General features: G+C 43.8%; 3 protein-coding genes across 6 annotated transcripts; 2 read left to right on the top strand and 1 right to left on the bottom strand.

Moving 5' to 3' along the window:
* Positions 1-7,332: 7,332 nt before the first annotated feature.
* LOC146272865 (fibrinogen-like protein 1) lies at positions 7,333-10,708 on the bottom strand. Its single transcript, XM_084705749.1, has 7 exons — positions 10,637-10,708; positions 10,280-10,559; positions 9,419-9,617; positions 8,951-9,028; positions 8,688-8,800; positions 8,315-8,577; positions 7,333-8,223 (listed from the first exon to the last, which is right to left on the bottom strand). Exons 2-7 carry the CDS (start codon positions 10,550-10,552, stop codon positions 7,893-7,895), a joined length of 1,257 nt encoding a protein of 418 aa, XP_084561875.1. The 5' UTR covers positions 10,553-10,559; positions 10,637-10,708; the 3' UTR covers positions 7,333-7,892.
* Positions 10,709-12,616: 1,908 nt separating this feature from the next.
* On the top strand, positions 12,617-18,944 carry LOC146272866 (ras-related protein rab7-like). 4 transcript variants are annotated; one of them, XM_084704700.1, is made up of 7 exons: positions 12,681-13,023; positions 14,243-14,374; positions 15,459-15,521; positions 15,854-15,980; positions 17,024-17,242; positions 17,338-17,466; positions 17,602-18,944. In XM_084704700.1, the coding sequence occupies exons 2-7, from the start codon at positions 14,349-14,351 to the stop codon at positions 17,695-17,697; spliced, it is 660 nt and encodes a 219-aa protein (XP_084560826.1). In that variant the 5' UTR covers positions 12,681-13,023; positions 14,243-14,348; the 3' UTR covers positions 17,698-18,944. The 4 variants fall into 4 exon arrangements, with proteins under 4 accessions (XP_084560829.1, XP_084560826.1, XP_084560828.1 ...); XM_084704701.1 differs by lacking the exon at positions 12,681-13,023 and adding an exon at positions 13,522-13,905; XM_084704703.1 differs by lacking the exons at positions 12,681-13,023; positions 14,243-14,374 and adding an exon at positions 12,617-12,674.
* A 770-nt stretch (positions 18,945-19,714) lies between these two features.
* h1-10 (H1.10 linker histone) lies at positions 19,715-20,875 on the top strand. The gene has a single exon (XM_084704704.1). The coding sequence runs from the start codon at positions 19,808-19,810 to the stop codon at positions 20,438-20,440; it is 633 nt and encodes a 210-aa protein (XP_084560830.1). The 5' UTR covers positions 19,715-19,807; the 3' UTR covers positions 20,441-20,875.
* The last annotated feature ends 23 nt before the right edge of the window (positions 20,876-20,898 follow it).

Genomic DNA, 20,898 nt, shown 5'->3' on the forward strand with positions numbered 1-20,898 from the left:
CTCCTTGGTAACACTGATAAGAATTCTGCCATTTTCCATATCTTTGCCAGAGTCTATTATATTCAAGGATTAAGCTCTCCTTCCAGAAAAGGTCAAACACAAAGTCATGCAACCAGGAGCATTCTTCAATCCCTTCTCTCTCCTGGTGATAGAGCGCAGTTTTGTCTCATTCGTTATTTATTGCGTTCTGATATCATTATAATGACCTTTGTTAGATTCATTTGAGAGAATTAATCGCTGTGACCTAAAGCAGTAGCCCATTCTCACATCCGACGGGTATAACAATGATTTTACAAATACAAACACCACGCGAAGGGGGTGTCATATTATCTCCATGCAGGCATGATATAACGCATTACTCCACTTTACATGATTATGGTCTATTAGACGAAAGTGTTTGCACGCCAGGCGGCTGCCCGCAGGGTGATGAAAATAAGCACGCAGACAGTGACACCTGGTGGATGAAATGACATACAGAGCGCTGGTTTACGGTTTACGCATTGACAGTTCTTTATTGACGGGGGGGGGGGGGGGGGGGTCGGTCACTAAACCCAAAACTAAACCTAATCTAAACTATTAACTTCACGTTAATTAGTGTATAAAGGATTTTATGCTGTGTATAATTAAGTAAGGAAATATAAATGTATAAATTTCTCTACTGTAATTGTAGTTCTTGTTCCAAAATAGTTTGATCGTGACCCGTCAACCCTTTTTTAGAGTAGGTCTAACTGAAGCGCATCTGCCCATTGTCTCCTCACAGTCTGCACAGGAACAAAAGTGAGACTGACAAAATAAGTCAAGAATGAAGATTCCCAATTCTCCATTATTCTATGTCTTTCTCTTCATTCCCCTCTCTCTAAAAATCTCCCATACTGCTGTGTGAAAGAATGGAATGATGTAGTGTGTTAAAGGAGAAGAAAATAAACTCTCCAGTGACCCTGCTGGCGTCAGAGAAGGGGGGGGGGGGTGAGAGGAGAATGAGTATGGACCATACTCCATAGGGATGGAGGTTATGAACCCCATGTTTGTTATTGTACAAGGTTACGAGAGGTCATGCACAAGGGAGTTGACCCCCTTCAACTCTCTTTACTGAACTTTCTAGTTATGACTTCCCAGTTCTACCTCTGAACATCTTTCCAAAGATATTTGCAATCATGACAAAACAATTCAGATTACCATTTAATGTTTTACTCGAGGTCTTGCTTTTATGATCTTGATTGCATTTATTATTCTTTACCATTTAAATATCCTGTGACAATTGCCCCCCTTCCCATAACAGAAATGGACTGAGGTGTCTTGAAATGTGTCTGTGCTTATTCATTAGAGGTCAGAAGTTCACTTCCTGCCCAGAGAGAAACAGGAAGTGAGCGTTTACAGCAGCTTGTCAATGACAACTTGTCATTCATGATCATTCCTGTCTAGGGAGTTATGAAATTCTTAGCTCGTGTCCCTTTGTTGTTTCTATCATTACAAAGTGTGCATGAAAGCGCGTGTATATGTTTGTGTGTGTTTGTTTGTGTGTGGATGTAAGCAGTCATGTGCACTCAAACACTATTAGTCAGGAATGTTGTACACTGCCCAGCTACTTCACAAGAAGTGTGTGGAGTCCATACAGGAAGTGTGTTCTTAGGTTTGGATGTGGGAGATGTCCCCTGACAGTGTTGTGTGAGTGGACACAGAGACGAAAGAAGGAAAGAAAAGAAAGAAAGAAAGAAAGAAAGAAAGAAAGAAAGAAAGAAAGAAAGAAAGAAAGAAAGAAAGAAAGAAAGAAAGGAGAAAGGGATGGCAATACTAAATAGGAAGATGAGGCAGTAAGTAAAATGGAAGACTAAAGTCAGTGAGGATGAAAAAATGAAACAAGTTAAGACAGCGGGTTCCTACATCCATCTGTCTGTCTGTCTGTCATTTCTATCTCAACGGTGATGTCTGTTATTCTTTTTCTCTCCATATTTCTCCGTCAGTCAGACAGCTCTAATTTCCTAATAGTGTTTCAGTGAAGGAAATTGCCTGCCCTGGAAAAGCCAGGCCACAATCAGCCACCAATGGGAAGTGCCCCATCCACCCCAGCAGTGTGTGTGTGCTTGTGTGTGTCAGAGAAAGACATAAATCCTTTAACTTTTCTCCTCCCTTGTTAAACTGGCTGCTGTTCTGGCTTTGTAGATATTCCACAATTGCCTGCAACTCCATTCAGTAACACACACAAGCACAGACAGAAACGAAACAAAATTATTCTTCTGTGTGTTTATGTTTGTTTCTGTCGGCTGGCTATACTAGTATATCTGGTTATAGAGATGAACTATGAAAAAAGTTGCATTCAAGATTCTTAATAGTATGAGCACCCTTTTTTTGTTGCTCTTTCCTACAAATCACACACAAACACTACCCCCCCACACACACACGCACACACACACACACACAAACACATCATCCACTTCATCCTGAGCGTCCCTGATTAGCTGAGATTGGGTGAGAGACACTCAGTCAATCTGTCAGGATGTCTGTGAGTGTGTGAGGGTGTTGTGTATGTGCTTGACGTTTCTTTCTATCCACAGCCAGTCTATCCCTGCAGGTGCGAGAGAGCGAGAAAAGACACAGTTGTGCTGCTTAACCACATCCTTCACCTCTGTCATTCCCCATCAAACACTCTCCCCCCCTCTTTCTCTCTCTCCACACACACACACACACTTATGCACGCATACAAGTGCGCCTGCACAGGGAGGAGTAGAGGCAGCGGGAACACTTGTGCAAGGGAAGCATCTCATCTGAAAGATGATGTGGGAAGAAGGAACTGAACAAAGCAGGTTAGAATAAAATAGAAGGAACATGTTCATCCTCTAAACTATATCTGACCCCGAGTTGTTATCCAGGCTGCTTTGCGTTAACGCACAAAATGTGTGTGTGTACCTGTGTGTGTGCACCTGAGCAGGCTCCGTTGTTAATCAACACCAAAACCCTGTTGATTTGAGGATTAGATTCTGTAGCCCCAACATTCTCATTCTTTTCCTCTTTAATTGTTTTTTTTTTTGCTCCCTTGATGGTATGTACAGGTGACAGATGCTCACTTGAGTCTGTCATGGATGGTTGGTAAGGAGAGAAGCACAGAGCTCAGATTTATCACCTTCCCTCCTGTTCACAGTTACAGATTTTACTTGGGTCATTCTTCACTCATATATACGCAAACACACACACACACATACAAGACACACAAACACACACTTCACTGGGATTGGTCAAGCAGAGATTACATCGCACCACAGTCTTTGACTTGTTAGTTACTGATGTACTATGGTGATATTGGATTTGATTATTATTACAAAACAATTTGACAACAAAATAACCCCCCCCCCACACCCACCCTACTCCTTTTCTCTACCTTTCCCTCCCTGCAATGACCTACTTGCTCTGGGAATAGATAGAATAGTAAGAATGCTAAAAGACAGAAAGAAAGAGACACAAGCCACATGGCGCCCCCTGTGATCTCCTTCCCTTCCTCTAGCCACCAGCCCCGCCCCTACTCTTCACCACATCAGGATACACTTGTTCTGGTGAATTCCGGTTTCAAACGGAATGCTGCCTTGCTCTGGTGTGCCGCAGGGCCCGGTATTAGTAGCAGACACATCCCGTGTCTTCTGTAGGTGCTGTGGTCTAGGGTGGGGAGGCCCTAACGGACTCTTGCACCCCTCACCTCCCACTCATTGTGCTCTTCATCCTGACCCCTCCCTCCCTCCCTCACTTCACCCCACACAGATTCTTAAAAGCCTCTGATTCAAAACATCCAAGGAGAAAGTGAGACAAACACCTGCATCTCCTCTAACGGTGCTCTTCCTTTGTCACTCTGTTGTCTCTTTTCATCTTTGTCCTTATTTTCTTTCTGACTTCTTGTTTCAGCTCAACCTGCCCCCCCCCCACTCCCTGATGAAGGAGGTGATGTTATTGTCAGAAGGTAAAGACAGGTTTAGATGGACTTCTCTCTCATTGCCCTTTTCCACTGTCAGCTACTTGATGGTTCTCAACCAACCTTTAACCCCAGAATGAGAATTACAGAATGAGAATTCTAGTGTTAGAATGCAGTACTACAGGTTGTACAATCCCACATCCTGCTGGCTTGAAAGCTTAGATAACTAAATGCTCAACATAATGGGCAACATTTCTGAAATGTTTCTTTTCAATATGACCAGTAATGAAACCCATTCATACAGTGCACACACCACACATCACATTTCTGTGTTTTGAGAACGTTTTCTCTTCTCCATAGAGGGGCACTGATCACATCCTCCCTCCATCACAATGGGTTCATACACAGTGCCTTTTGTGAAAGTTCTGTATGCTCTCTGACTGTTTGTTTTCCTATGGAGCACAATTTCTATTGTCCGATAGACCAGACCTTTCTCCTGCCTCTGCACGTAGCTGCTTGCCTTTGCATGTGAACGAGCAGAGACTTTTGAGGAGGTTTGTTCCCACATGAACTTCTCTCAACAATTCAGAGAGATGACTTTTCCAGAACTTCCTCTTGCCGCCAATCTGAGACCCATTCCCTGAGCAACACTGCCCCCTGCTGGGTGGTGTTGGTTCTTTGTACTGAGAGCATTCTCCACGGCCTGGTCAAAAAACCCAGTGTCTTTGACAAATAGCTACAGACCTGCCTGGTCTGCCATATTCAGTACCTACCATGTATTTGGTTTATATGGAATTAATTGTTTGGTGTGATGACATGTGGTGTCACGTCATCTCACCATGTTGCTGTTTGTCTGCAAAAAATAAAAAGTAAACTTTATTCAAACCCACTTTTTTTCTGGATGGTTTGTGTATATGGTGTGGATGTGTGCTAATGTATGTTAGTATGGACAAATATTTCCGTGTGAGTGGGGGCATGTAAAATTGTGCATCATTGTGTTTTTGTATTAATGTGTGTTTGTGTATTTGCCTGAAGTCTGTGTTTGTATGTGTGTGTGTGTGTCTGTATGTGTGTGTGTGTCTGTATGTGTGTGTCTGTATGTGTGTGTGTGTCTGTATGTGTGTGTGTGTCTGTATGTGTGTCTGTGTGTGTGTCTGTGTGTGTGTGTCTGTGTGTGTGCGTGTAGAAGGTTTACAGCCTGTATGGAGGTGAGGCAAGTTGATGTTTTGGAGTTTCTTCGGTCTGCTAGGATGTTGAAACATATTAGGTAACGTGGTACATTGGTAACACTTCCCCCAGGGGTGTGTGGTTGTTGTCAGAGGGATGTGCTGGCTAACCGCTGCCCGGCAAAGGCTTCCGGCCCTGGGACAGCCTGTGCTCGTCTCACCCTTCTGCACCCGCACTATCACCCCACTCCAGACATCATGCCAGGATACTGTGGTGACACAACCCTGGGCCATGGCCAATTGGACACAAGGGCCTTGCAAGGTTCCTCCCTTGACAAAAAAGACTGATGGACAGAAAAAGGAGGAGAGAAGGACGTGATGAGATGGACAAAAATAAACGAGACTGACAGGTGGGGAAGAAAGGGGAGAGGAGAGAGGTAAACTAGATTAATACATGAATGAAAGGAATGATTGGGATGTACAACACTAGCATTGACTCAATGAAATATTGAGAATCCAGCAAGTGCCTAGATGCTGAGGTGTATTATGTAATAGTTGTGTCCAATTGGCTGTTAACCTCTTCAGCCACAAGGGGGCAGAAAGTTAAATCTCACTATTGATCTTCCAGAACAAATACCCTTAGTGAAACTACACACTCACAAACACACGCACACACACACTAAAACATACATTAGAGAAAAGTTCCATAATTAATGGATTATCAGGTTTGGGTGTGTCAGCTTGTGTAGGATTTATTCATTTACTGCCATGGATGTGCTGGGGGTTGAAGGTTTGGGTGGAGGTTGGGAGGAGAGAAGTAGGGAGGAGAGAGGGATGTAGCAATGAGAGAGTGAGACAAATAGATAGATAGAGTGGCAGTGAGATGGAGAAAGTGTGTGCGTTGATTGCTAATGATTATTTAGGTGGTATGACCAAACCGGGCTTTCAGGGGTGAGGTTAGCGTGCATGCTCCTCGCCCCCAATAAAGGCTTGTTTTTGTCAAGCCAAGCACACCCTTAACCTCCCAACACGGTGAGAGAGACACCGACAGACATCAGAGAGGTGGAGAGGCCACTTCTTCTCTGTGTTACTCATTTCGTTTAGGTTTGAGTGGGCTGCTCTTCTGCAAGCCGCGTTTGTGTGTGTACACTGTGTGGAGTTCTTTGTATAACTTTATAGGTTATTCAACCATTTTTGTAGTCCTGTATTGTGTTCATGTTCTATGCGTACGTGTGTGTGTGAATGTGTGTGCATGTGTGCGTATTTGCTTCGCTGCGGGTAATGTGATTGTACTCTTCAGTGTGTGTGTGTATATAGGTGGTGTATGTGAAATACTGTGGCTGGTTGGGAGTCTGCCTCCTGTCTGTCTGTCTGTCTAGATCAGAGTCCCGCCATGCCCCTGCCCCCCGTCCCCCGTCACCCCGGCCCCCTGCCCCCCGCGCCCCCCTGCCCCCCGGCCCCCTACCCCCCCACACACATAGGTTATTATTAGCCACTCAGAGCTTGTTGGGCAGACTGGCAGTTTGTCGTGAACACTGCTAAAACTGGCCTTGCAGTTTACACACCATCTCCCTGACCACTCTCTCTAGAACACGCGCACCTACAAAGTTATACACACGCACACACATCGCTCACACACGCACTCTAAACTCCCAGAAAAGCTCTGTGAACCACAGCCAGAGAGGGAGCCGCCCGTCTGACGCCAACGACAGAGGACAGCCTAGGGTCATCGTGTGTCGGGGGGGCATGTGTATGTACTGTATGTGTGTGTGTGTGTGTCAGGGGTGCATGTGTATGTACTGTATGTGTGTGTATGTCGGGCATGTGTTTGTGTGTTTGTGTGTATAATCGACAAAAAAATCTATTTAATGTGAAACCATAATTTCAGCCATAAATAATTTGATTACTTTGCTTTCCAATCACATACTTGAAGACAGAACAGCATCAAAGCTCATGGCTGGCTAACTCACTGTTGTGCATTAGAAGCTGAGCATGCGAGCGACTCCAGCAGAAAAGAGCATGGAAGTTGTGAGTATCAACCAACTGTCAGTGCCCCTCCCTGCCTGGGTCACCCCCATGAACAATAGTTACTGTGTCCAATCATTAACATCTTCAGTTTGGACACACACCATACTAACCATGCCAGGTTGCAACCTGAACAGTTGGTCATGATATGTTGTGTGTGATAAATGCAGCAAAGGGGATTGTAACAGTAAAATCATAGGGCCATGTTTCGTATAAAAACTCTTAAATATTTCTCAGGACACTTCATTTATATACATCTCTTTATTTTATTTATATCAGAAAATATGCACAACATTAAATATGTATTTAATCATTACAAAAGAAAAAGGTGCTCAACAGTATGTTTTGAGTTTGGGTAAAATAAAGCAGGTGTTGGGATACATGATGCTTTCTTCCGGATCACATAGTCTCCTGATCCTTGTTAGACTTTAAAATACACCAAAGACATGAATACAGACAGAGCCATGGGTCTAGAGCCTCTGTGAAGCAGCCTTCATTTTAAGCACTGTCCTCTTTAGTGAAGCCCACAGCCAACAAGAGTATCAATCTTAAAAGTGTTGTTCACTATACCAGTGACATTTTACATGATGGAGTACAGGACATCAGACAAACTCTAAACAAGTCTTCAGGAATACATCTTACATACCTCGTGGACAGATCTCCAGACAGAAACTCATACGAGTATAGGACAGCCATCTGAATGGAGAACCTCTATTGATTTATAGTATATTTTTGTCAAAGACTAGGCTTAACCTATCCTACACTTTTCTACATTCCAGTCTCAATTGCTCTCTGGGCTAACTTCTTCAGAAGTCCCGAGGCCTTGTCTTCATCTCCACACTCTTAAAGGAGTAGCGCTCCCCACTGCGGCTGTCAGTCAGGATGTACCATGTGCCCCAGTAGATGCCGTTGGTCAGCCCGCTATATCGCCCACGATAGTAGCGTCCGTTCAGATTGGCAGCCAGGCAGGCATCAAACCACCAACCAGCACCATAGTACTGTGCACAGTTCCCAGCTGTGTAGCGGTCATGGTCACGGTCGTTGGTGCTGAATGCTCGCCCATCGTGGTTGTAACGTTTGCTGTAGCTAAGTGAGTTGCCAGCGTCACCGGAGTACTCCCGAGCTGTCAAACGATACCTACAAGGCAAAGAGAAGGAAAGAGCATAACATGATGTCTGTGGTGTTTTGTGCGTGTGGGTTCACTGTGCTGATAGTCTCTCCCCATCACCTTTGTGTCTCTGAGGCCACTCTGAAGGTGTTGTAGGTGGCATGGCGACGTTGCTGGTGCCAGTCCTCCAGCTGAATGCGGAGCTGGTACTGGCCAGAGGAGGTGAGGCCATGCAGAGCTGCGTTCCCCAGCCAGTGTTCCCCTTGTGGAGATCCAAAGCCCTCCTGGTACTCCTGCCATGTCCGGTTGAAGTCCAGCAAGCCGTCTCTCCGAGTCTGGAACACTGTCCATCCCCCGCCTGCTGTCTCCATGTCACACGAAGCCTGGCCAAAAAAATGGTTGATTGTACATTCATAAGTGTGCATGTGTGTGTGTGTGTGTGTGTGACTGTTCATGCATGTGATGTTAACATGTGTGTGTGTTTATAAAGTACCTCCAGCGCAGGTCTTTGCGGGTCTGGCTGAATGGTGTAAATTCCATTCTCTTTGATCCCTACGCGATAGATCTCAGCACAGTCCTGAGGAAACTGCCTTGCTGAAGGGGCAACTGCAAACGCACATACACACACACACACACACACACACACACACACACTTACTTGTGAATGTTGGTACACCTATTAATACACAAACACATAGACACACATAGACACACACAAACAGGCACACACACTACTGTTGTGCCCTCTGCTCTCACCTGTTGGTGAGTGTTGTGTAATACTCCTGAGCAGAAGCAGCAGATCCTTCTCCCCCTCTCTTCCCACTGCTGCCCCCTCTGTCCACACAAACAGAGAGCTGGGGGTCAGAGTCACATCACACGGTGGATATGCAGCAATCTACCGACAGTATTGGTAGATGCATAGGGACTTGTATTGTATTGCATGGGTGAGATCTTGGGCTGTGTGATGGTCATGAGATACCAGTGATCTGTCTACTCAACTCACCACACACAGTCTGACATTCCTGTGCACTCACCTCTGACCGAGACTGCGCAGGCCTGTTTGCTAGGTATGTGTGTGTGTGTTGACCATACCATGTCGGAGGACTGTGTGTGAGTGTACACGTGTGTATATGTGTGAAGGTAGAAAGAGAGAGCACACTTTATCGTGGTTTGGGGTTAGGGTGAAGGTTAGGGTTTGTGTGTGGGGGTTTGTGTGTTCCTCACCAAGTCGTTTGGCCATTGCTCTGAGGGCCTGACTGTGACAGTGGAGGTCACACTCTGTCAGCACAGAGGCCATCAAAGCCAGGATGGCCCCTAGTGTGTCCCCTCCCGGCTGGGCCCCTTGGCCCCTGGTGGCCCCTGGTTCCTGGAGGGAACGCATGCAGCTCTGCAGCTGAACCAGGCGATCAGACACATCCCCCATCTGCAGGAACATCACATAAACACCCTCAAAGGTTGCTGGTTGCATCACACACAAGCATGCATGCTCAAACAAACATACACAGACGAGTATTCAGAGGTTCTCACTACACACATATAGCCTCTCACTCAGGGGGCAAACAAAGAAGATAAGTTGACTCAATCGCTCTTTCACACTTACATCAGCCTTAGTCACTGCTGGCACACCTGTCACTGCATGAGCTCATCACAGCCATATGATTTGGACAGCTTTACCTCCAAGTCTAAATTTACTCTTGCTTTGATTCTCATCACTGGACAGTGTCTGTCAGGTGGTGCCTGGTTTGTCAGTGCCTCAACTCCCCAGAGTAGGAACCTGCTGGCTCTGTGCAGAGAGCCACTCTACTTCATGCTGTTAAGTCTGTTAAGTGACGTCATCTCACGCATGTCTTTCCCCTCAGCGTTACCCTCCACAACATAGCTAACTCAGAGTTCCAGTATAGCTTGTTGAAGCCAAAGAATGTCTACTCAGTCAGACAGACATTGTCCTGGCCTTCCGCTTAATGACGGAGCACATAATTATCATTGTTTTGCCTCTACAATACCTTAAGGCCACAATCTCTCTCGATTCTACAGCCAAAAGAACAGGATGTGACCTTGCCATGACCTGGACGTGATGCCACTCACCTTGGTCTGCACCTGTCGGAGTTCCTGTCTCTGCTCCACCCTCAGAGGTGAGTCTGAAGAGGATGGGGACGCAGCCACCACCCTGCAGCCTGACGCCCCCGAGCGCCCCTCACACATCCCGGACCCCGTCCCTGGCCGTATGGGGGGAGCGGCCACCAGGCTGTCCCTGCAGGGGGGATGGGGGCAGGTGGAGAGAGCTTCTGGAGGAGACAAGACGGCTCCCACGCACAGAGACAGCAATGGCAGCATGCTGAGAGAGCCAAGTGGAATCATGGGAAATCTGAAAAAGGGGTTGAAGTCACACAAAATCCACTCTTGTTGAAGATCTTTCACTATCCGTGTTTTGCAGGTTTTCACCCAAAATGTGCTGCTTTTTGGCAGCTTAAGGTCCCAAATCCTGGTAACTCCTGACTTCTTGACAGTTTCTTGTTAGTGATTTGAGTCCGTTGCTTCGATTGATATCAGTACGTTTCTTTTTTTATCTATGTAGCCTATCTCTTTATTAATCTCTTCATCAGCATAAAGGATTAATACAAAATAATGAAGTAGGTTTCTGTTTAGTCGACTTCCTTATCCGTGTTTCTTCAACTTTTTCTATCTGTGTTCCTATCTACAAACTTCAACCTCTTAACTTGTCTGTCCCTCTGGTCACCTTCTCACACTCTACCTCCCTCTCTCTGTCTCTGGTAGTGAGGGTGCTTTGGCTCAGATTCCTAGATAACTGCGGCTCTCTTTGCTCTCTGACACGCACTAATGCACCCACCCCCGATACACGCACACACACACACACGCATAATCTACTCACCTCTTTGACTCATCTTCTCTCCCACTTGCACTCTCTCAGTTGCACTCACACACACCAACACACACACCAACACACACACACATAGCTAAATAAACATTGATGATGTACAGTTTTGTAATGTTGATCCCACTCAGTCACACATATGCACACAAAAATACAGTTTATGGTCACACGAAGCAGCACCTTTACACTGCTGCCGACTGTCTCTTGACTTTGACTGTTTTCCTGTCTCACACAGGCTCATGCTTGAATCACATTTTCTACACATCCTTCCTCTCTCCTTCTTTTTAATCTCTCTATCTCTCTATCTTTTAATCTCTCCCAATGTGTCTATGTTAAGATTTGTGTCGGACTAAGTGAGTTGTCTCTAATGCATAGTCATGTCGGTGTTTGTCTGTCAGTATTCCCTTAAAGTTGAGACACTGCCTGTCCCACACCCCTCCTCTCCTCACCCTCTTTCTCACATGTGTCAACCTCCTTTGTGTCGTGTTTGTGTTTACAAATGGAGTTCCTTAGAGGCCATAAAAACTAGACTTGAATGGGGGTGAGAAAGCAGGAATTCCTCTACAAACAGTAAGGTCATCAGATGCCACAAACTGACACACTTCAACTTCTGCAGAACACACACACACACACACCAACATAAACACACATCATCCAAGTCAGGGGGCACACCAGGCTATCATTCCAACCTCCTCTTTAATATAGGTTTCAGAGTATAGAATGACGTCAGCAATCATGCAATGAGAGACTTTCAGAAATGTTTAAGGGTCAGGGTGAATTGGAGATATGTGGTATAAGAACACTCTCACATGGTCCTGGGATTTGGGGTAGGTGTGTAATATATAACCTAAACCAGAATGACTGTTGTAGCTAAGTCATTTTATATGGAAGTCGCTTTGGATAAAAGCATCTGTTAAATGCATAAATGTAAATGTAAATATGAGAGTTATACATATAGTAATTGACCATTAACCTTGATTTGGATTCTGACACAAAAAGATATTGGTAATAAGAGTTCATTTGGCTCAGCCCACACAATATTGCTGATTTAAAATGATTTTGAGGTGAGCTGAGAGTGTCCTCTAGTGGTGTTTTGATATTATGATTTACATGATTTACTGATGTATGTGATATTACCAGAGATGACACACATCCTTCACTCAAGTAGAAGTACAGATACTTATGTTTAAAAAAATACTGGTTAAAGTTGAATAGCTGACTACACTGTTTCTCTCAAGTTACAGTAAAGAAGTACGGGCTCTGACATATAGGCTACTTGAGTAAAAAGTATCCATTGCTACTACCTACCATTAAAAACATGTTAATAATTAACACGCATGTTATGCATGCTCATGTTCACAATAGTGTCAAGCTAGTTGGATTGTGTGCTTTTGGAATGCATGGTCCTTACTCCGTATTTACCACTTTTCGTTTTTGGTCACAGTCAAGTGCACATCTCTGGGACCGTAAGACCATGGGCGGGGCTCACGCATGTTCTGCGTGACCACGTTGAGCGCGTCAACGCGTGTGTTGTTGTGGAGGAAGTGAAAGAGGGTAAAGAAAAAAGAAAAAAATCGTGCTCGAAGGGTAGGTTGCCAGACTGAACTCAGTTCAAGACATTTAATATCATATGTGGCGAAAATCGTTAGTTGATATCACGAGCTTGCACTAAAGACGAAACAGAGAAAAGTACAACCTGTTACGCTGCGTTACAAAATAACTGACTAGCTAGTGATCTTAAAACTGTTGGTGGTAGGCTAGAAAGGTCTTGCTGGCTACGCTACAGTAGAGAAAGCTAGACTAGCTAGCTGCGCTGTCAACTGTGGGGCACTGCGTCGCAGCCAACCTGTCCCAGCTGAACAATAGAAAGCTGGACCGTTATCTGGCTAGCTCTAATATTGTAAGAAATAATTATCGGGCTTGTCTGGAGTTGAAGGTAAGTACCGATGACAACTTTGAGCGTATAATTTGTCCTAGTTATTTAGCTGAACAGAACCCCCCAGCGGCGGTGACTGGGCGAAATGTTCAACCGAGATTTGTAGTTATTAGCTGGTGGTGGTAGTGTCTGTGGTGGCTGTCTGGGGTGGCTTCTGACTGTAGTGACGACTGTTTGAGAAATAATCGGAGGGTGCTACAGCTAAGTAAGCTCAATACTATAATGAAAAATCAGTGCAAGTGCCTCGACTGGCCTTGTTTGTATTTGTGGGTTATCCTAGGAACTGCTTACAGCATAAAGGCAAAAAGTAGCTTAGCTAACTATCGTATGGATGAACTCGTGACCCAGTCTTTGGTTAAATATAAATCTAAGGGACTTTCAAGAGTGACTCGATACAGGCTTTAAATGCTTTGTCACATGTTTCTATGACTGACTAGCTACATCACAAATTGTCTTCGGTTAAGTAAATTACTTACTACCAATCTCAACCGTTCAGAGTTCTGACAGAATTATCCTGAGATCCGATTTTCCCAATACAGTATCATGGGTTAGAGATTTGAGGGAGAACATTATGGTTACATACAGGATTCTGAATCATGGCTTTTACCTGGACATGCACCACCACCAATTCAGGGGAAACCTTTCTAGCTAAAATAACGTTACGTTAAACGGTCTACTGGGCACTTTGTTTTGACCATATTCGTTGGCTGCGTCTATCTGTACTTATCTGTACTAAAACTGTGTCATAGTTTGCAGGGTCACCAGTGGATCTGTCAACATGGTCACTGGAGGGAGTGTGTTATTGTGTGACACAAGTAAAGATGTATTGAGCAATGAACTGTATGCTCTACCGGACTATGCACAAGGAGGCTATATTTAGAGGTTTGTTTTTGTCATTCCGGGTACCCATCTGTACCTAGTAGGTTGTGCATGCAAATGAGTAGTGGGAATTCCAGACCCCTCTCTTTATGTATGTTGGCTACCAAAATCAGAGTTGTATAGGCAACCAGTCCAGAGTTCAGCTGCAGCCTCTCTTAAACAGTGTCGGAGTGCAGAGTAACAGACCATAACCAACAAACACTGGTCTTACTAATATGCATAACCTAAGCTCTTTATTGAAGTTGTATAACATACATTAGACTTAGCCCTGGAAACTAGTTACAATATATTTTAGTTTCATGAGACGGCTTGCCCCTGACCTATATCCTGTTTGATCTAGGGGGGAGAGGTAGTAGTGAGGACAGAGAGGCTTCTCCTGCAGTCATGTGACAGTGGACTGAACATGCTGAGAACCTCATGCTCTTCTGCTGAAGACTCCACTCACCATGCCACTGCCCGGAGGAGGACAGAGGCTAGTGTGTTGACATCTGGTGTAGGGCTGCATATGGGCTGCATATGGGAAGATTGCATAGTGTGCAGTGGGAAAAATACAAGGGTTTAGGCTGATATAGACTACATTGATATAGACATTAGCAATTGTGGCGTTGGTGTGTGAATAGGATGGAGGCCACGACCCATGTTTTCAGAAGTCATACAGTAGGAGTGCTGGTCTGGGTTCAACCTCTTTTTACTGAGCACTCTTACTATGAGAAGCTTGAGTAGTAGTAGAGCTGTGAAGCGGAGACTACTTGTGCTTAAGGGGAATTCTATTGAATGCCATTCTTCACTGCAGACTACCGTCTTTGTTGAACTAGTCTGATAGCTGGTGAGAATTAATTTAAACAAAGCTTGTTATTCTGCTACATTGTTTCCCTTTAAGTGGAAGGGGAGATTGTGGAATTTTACTTTTGAGATCACAATGATATTCTGTTCTCTTATGTTCTCAATCAGGGCTATACAAATACAAATATGTAAAACTCCAACATGTTCTAAATCAAGTTTAGTTTACTGTCCCTGTGGAATTGTAGTGCCTTTGGGAATAGGGAATTTTGTCTACCAGTGGGGATTAGGAGTTTTATGTTTGGATCTGCCCCAATAAGAGGAAGCATGATACAGCCCGCCCTCCAATTCACTTCCTGTGTGTGCATGTATGCCAGAGAGAGAGTAAGAGGGGGAGAATGATATGTTGCTCGTGACTTCGACCAGCAGCTTAGAAAGCACATGACTGAAATGAATGGAGCTCAAATCTTATTGGTCAAGTGGCAAAGGAGTCTTCACAAAGCTAACTAATTCACATAGGACCTACATCCTATAGCATTGTCTATGCGGAGAGACACACTCATTGTGGTAGCAAAGACATAGTTTTAAAAATTGTGGATCAATTTAACACTAATAGAAGATAAGCTCCTGTACTTCTTTGCTGGAAGTAAGTCATAATCTAGGCGGGTAACCAGTGTAGGCTGTGATGCTGCAAATAGTATGTATTTGACTGCCCATTGAGCCAACGGCCTACCCATAATTACTCTTGTAACTTGTTGTCATGGATCTCTCCCCAGGATTGACAACATGACGTCCAGGAAGAAAGTGCTTCTGAAAGTCATCATTCTGGGGGATTCTGGGTGAGTACTCAACAAGCCTCTAGGTGGTTTGTTTTAACAGTAGATTAAATCTCTGTGAATTTAATTTGATCTGTTTTCAATATTCAAAACATGGATTTTCTCCCTGTTACATTATGTCTTCTCCTGGTCACATATATTCAATTATTTTCTTACACTGATTGTACATTTTAATATCTGAAATGTCTTTCTCTGCAGGGCACAGGTTTTGATTTGAAAGGTTATTCTACCCCAGCATTGGAACCCCATAGATTGCATTTAATTGAACATTTATTTCCTTCCCATCTTGCTCTGTATTTCTCTTTCTCTTCTTCTGCTTTCTCTCTACGTGAAAGTGTGGGCAAGACCTCCCTGATGAACCAGTATGTGAACAAGAAGTTCAGCAACCAATACAAAGCCACGATAGGAGCAGATTTCTTGACCAAGGAGGTGATGGTGGACGACCGACTCGTTACAATGCAGGTACACTAGCTCACTGAAAATTCTGGTTCATCCCTCATAAAATCCAGGAATACATCAAATGAGAGTCTGAGTTAAGGATGAATGAATTTGTTCTAAGTGTAGAGCCAATTGTAACATTAGTAAACAGGCACACATCAAAATATATTTTACAACAAATGTATTAAAGTAAGGTACACATGGATAGTATGAACAAGTTAGATTATGAATTTGATATGACAGATTGGTTTCAATGAAAAAAATAAAATGGTCTAACTTCCAGAAAGACAGAAATTGTACAGTCAATGATTACATGCCAACTGAACCACCAATGCCATGTTCGTGGAGGAAAGAGCGTTAGCCATAGTTACGTTTGATCAGGGTTGATCAATGGGGTTGCGGGCGGTTCGCGCCCAAGGCCCATTTGCAAGCTGGCAGGAGGACCTCACATGCAGTGGGGTGGTCCCCCTCCCAACTCTATAGTCTGGTGGGTAATCAGCATACTGAGGGTGTCAAGAGAGCTGATTATGTTTGTCTGATGTGGTCGGATCAGACTCTACAGGTGTGACAGGATGTTGGCTCCGTGTGGTCAGGCTGACCTTGCTACAGTGAAGTATTGGCTAGATATGTGTGTCGTGGTTAAACAGACAGCTCTCCTGGAATGGTATTTTCAAGAAGTTATGTAAAAATAGGCAGCTGTCAGTGCCTGTCAAGTGATTTGCATGCAAAGGCACAGCTGGTGATAACTGACTTACAATTACTGATATTGTTTGTCTTCAAGTCCTCCAGCTTCAAAATTGATTAAAGGACAACCATAGTGAACTACATCCAACTGTGTGATCTAATCGGGAAGTTTAAAATGAATCCTAGCCAAGAAACAAAGAATGTTACCAAACAAAGAATGGTTCATATCTTCCCTGTTAAAGTTTGGCTTCTTACTTCCCCATAATTTCCCATCTTCCTTTTCTTTACCCCTTCCCCCACATACACGCACGTTCTCCCTTCTTGTTTCCTATGTCCCCCTATCCTTCCTAACCACTCTCTCCATTTCCCTCCTTCCTGGCCAGATCTGGGATACAGCAGGGCAGGAGAGGTTCCAGTCATTGGGGGTAGCGTTCTACCGTGGGGCGGACTGCTGTGTGCTGGTGTTTGATGTGACGGCTCCCAATACCTTCAAGACTTTAGACAGCTGGAGAGATGAGTTCCTGATCCAGGCCAGTCCCAGAGACCCAGAGAACTTCCCCTTTGTGGTACTAGGCAACAAGATTGACCTAGAGAACAGACAGGTGAGCTAAAGTTTGCAAAAGTGACATACGAGGGCTGATGACGTAACATGTTGAATGTGGCCATAATCATAATATTTCCTCTCATCCACACATAGGTGACAACCAAGAGGGCCCAGGCCTGGTGTCAAAGTAAGAACAACATCCCCTACTTTGAGACCAGCGCTAAGGAAGCCATCAATGTAGAGCAAGCCTTCCAGACCATTGCACGCAATGCCCTCAAACAGGTGAGACGCTGGCATCAGCTCCATCTAGTTTTCAAACTAGACTTTGGAACTCTGCAGCGATATTGGTTGATGATTTATTGTTTAGGATGAATCACACTTATGTCCTCTTCTTTTCTCCCTCCCTTTTCCTCTTAGGAGACGGAGGTGGAGTTGTATAATGAATTCCCTGAACCCATTAAACTGGACAGGAATGACAGAGCCAAGCCTTCACAAGAGAGCTGCAGCTGCTGAAGTGGTGTTAGGACTATCTTCTCTCTGGCCTACTGGAACATCCCCATGACCCCACTCTCAGCACCTTTGTGGTCCCTGCTCCTCCCCCAGAGTGAACTGCTGCTCTGGTCCATCACAGATCATGTCACATTCCCAGCCCACCACAATCCCATTACCTGCCCAGTAATAGTGCACATGGGTGTACACACTCACTCCACATACAATGAATCTGGCACCAAAAAATGATCTTAAGAGAAGAATGACAGCTCACTCACCTGTATTTCTAACTGCCCCCAGACTCCCTTCTGTTAATGCTATTAAGAGAGATGCAGCCATTGTTTTCATAGAGTGACTGGAAGATGCAGTGGCTGTTCCTACATAATGTGAGAGGAAGTGGCTGGGGACAGAATCCCTGTGATTTCTGGTCCTCTTCATTTTCTATTCTTATAGAAATATATTCATTATTTTCTCATATCTCAGTGATCTCCTTTGCCTGTCTATGGAGAAATAATGAACTGTATTTTTTTTATTATTGGCTGTTGATGTAAAAGTCTTAAGCCAGTCTGGAGCGTATTTGTTAGCACTTTTTCCTCGTCAAGTTTTTTTTCTTTGCCTTTAAATGTTATACACGGAGGTCAGCTGGTCAACATAATGACTCCCATCCTTGTCCAGAACCCGTAAGGATCCTGTTAATTAAAAAACAAAACAAACACCTTTATGCCTGGTGGTGTTCACACCCTTTGTACAGTAGATAGCACAGTGATTTGTTCTAAGTTATCACATTACAGGGGCAATATTAATAAAATAGGCAACAACAATAGAAAAGCTTAAGACATAGAAAATGTTATTATCCTAATTGTACTACTGATACTACTGTATGTGATGTATGTCATTTGTCTGCCATTTTGTTTCAACACTATAATTACAGATCTGTTGCCATACACCTCTTCTCTAATAACTGTCTCTGTTGCTACTGTTTCTTTTACTCTGCTGGTAGCTCAGGTTGGCAAGTTTGTTAATAAGTGCATAATATTAATTTTTAACAGATTGTGTACTACTATTGTGTGTAGATGTAATAGATAAAATGCTGAGAGATGAAACAGGATTGGATGCTCTTTTTATCTGTGAGTTATAAAGAAATAGTCCAAGAATTTACCCTGGTATTACTCTTTTCTTCCTAATAAAGCAACTGTGCTATGCCAATGATGTTGAAAAGTATTGGGATATCAAAAGAAGTTATAATAAAGTGTCTCTTGAATATAAACATTGATGGTCTGAATTGTGGAATCAGTGTCCGTATATTTTACCAATTAGTATAAAACTGCAAAGTGGCAATGAAGAGCAAATCTTTTAGGGGGTTGCTTTGGTTCCAGTTGGTGTCCATTGAGATCAAGCAATTAATGGGACTTCTCATAGCTGACTTGGAAGTCTAAAAGATAGCACACACACTGGTACAATCTCACTATCGCTTACAATAAAATGTAACCGTAGTCTGTTATGATTCTTTCTTATTGAAGTTTCAATTTGTAATTCAGTTCGAGGCTCGCGTGAAGAGATGGGTGCAAATCTCGAATTGTCAATAGATTGCCACGCGAGGGCGTGTACTGTGCTAGTTTAAACAAATTAAATCAAAAATATTCCAAAACTGAAGTGTCAAACCAAGAAAACCATTATCAATTACGACTTACCCCACTCTGAAGTACTGGTCAAAAGTGTATAGAAAGTAAAACTGTGTACCATTTTCAAACCATAACCTCGTAAAGTAGGTCCCCCCACCCAGTTTGCCACTTCTACTGTGCGGTGCCGTCCGCACTTTCCTTTTTTTCTTGGAAATGTCGACCAACACTGGTACGAACATATAACCGCCAAATAGGTAATCGTTTGGTCTTCCTATAAAAAGTTGTTTGTCTCGTAATAATCGTCCCGGATATTCCAAAATCTCAATGAAACTCATATCAAAAAACACAACTTCGCACACACCATGACATTCCATGTTGTTGTTTTCAATCACGTCCGCTTGGTAGCTATATAGGCTAGCCAGGCTTATTTCAGAGATCATATCCACCCGAGCATTTGGACGCAGGATCTGTGATAACAATTTGTTTGTATTTCTATTGTTGAATTTAACATAATGGCAAGTGATACTGAAGTGGTTCCTGCTGCAGAAACTCCAGTGGCTGCGAAGTCAAAGAAAAGGACACCCACCAAACCTAAACCAAAAGCAAAACCAGCGACTACAGCCACCTCAGCCAAGAAGAAGAAGCGCAAGGGAAAGGGCCCAGGGAAGTACAGCGTACTGGTGGTTGACGCGATTAAACAACTGGGCGAGAGAAATGGTTCGTCGTTGGCCAAGATTTACAACAAAGCCAGGGAGGCGATCTGGTTCGATCAGCAGCATGGACGAACCTATCTACGATATTCTATACGCGCGCTAGTTCTGAACGATACCCTGATCCAGGTAAAGGGTACGGGTGCTAACGGTTCTTTCAAACTAAACAAAAAGAAGTTTGATACAAAGGCCCCGAAAAAAGCACCAAAGCCTGTTAAGGCTGTAAAAACAAAAGCACCAGCTAAGAAGGCAAAGGCAGCCATCAAAACTAAGGCAAAACCGAAGGCAAGCCCGAAAAAGAAGTCGACACCCAAGAAGAAGCCAGCCGCCAAACCCAAAAAGCTTGCGGCTAAAAAGGCAACTCCGGTTAAGAGTAAGAAGCCAAAGCCGAAGAAGGCGAGCAAACCTGCCGCCAAGTCTCCAAGAAAGAAGTAGCATTCCCGACCCAACACCGGAAAAAAAGACTTGATTTATTTTTGTACATGTTGTGGTTTAAACGATGATTGGACTTTTTTATTCTCATCCAAGTGTGGCTTAAATGTTAGGTTTGGCCAAAAATTTCATTTATATTATTTTTTTATATCTTCAGCAAATGATGGTATGATGTGTAAACAATTGTGAAAACATTTACGATGGGCCATCGATGAGTCAAACCGCCCAGTCCAGATTTGAATTGTGGGCAACGCCCCCAGTTGTCGGAAATACACTAGTTAACGAGGCTTGCTGAATTACTGTAACTAAAGTAACAAATAAAACGGCATTATCTGGAACTTATGTTTGTTTAAAATGTTTGTATGTGTAATGTAGGCATGTAGCCTTTGTTGCCTCAAGCAGTTAAATTCTCTGTAAATAAATTGCAATCTAAAAGGATGGTTTTAATGACTCAAATTATT

This window comes from Hypomesus nipponensis, chromosome 9 (genome assembly GCF_054491055.1).
Source record: "Hypomesus nipponensis isolate SF chromosome 9, ASM5449105v1, whole genome shotgun sequence".
NCBI lineage: Eukaryota > Metazoa > Chordata > Actinopteri > Osmeriformes > Osmeridae > Hypomesus > Hypomesus nipponensis.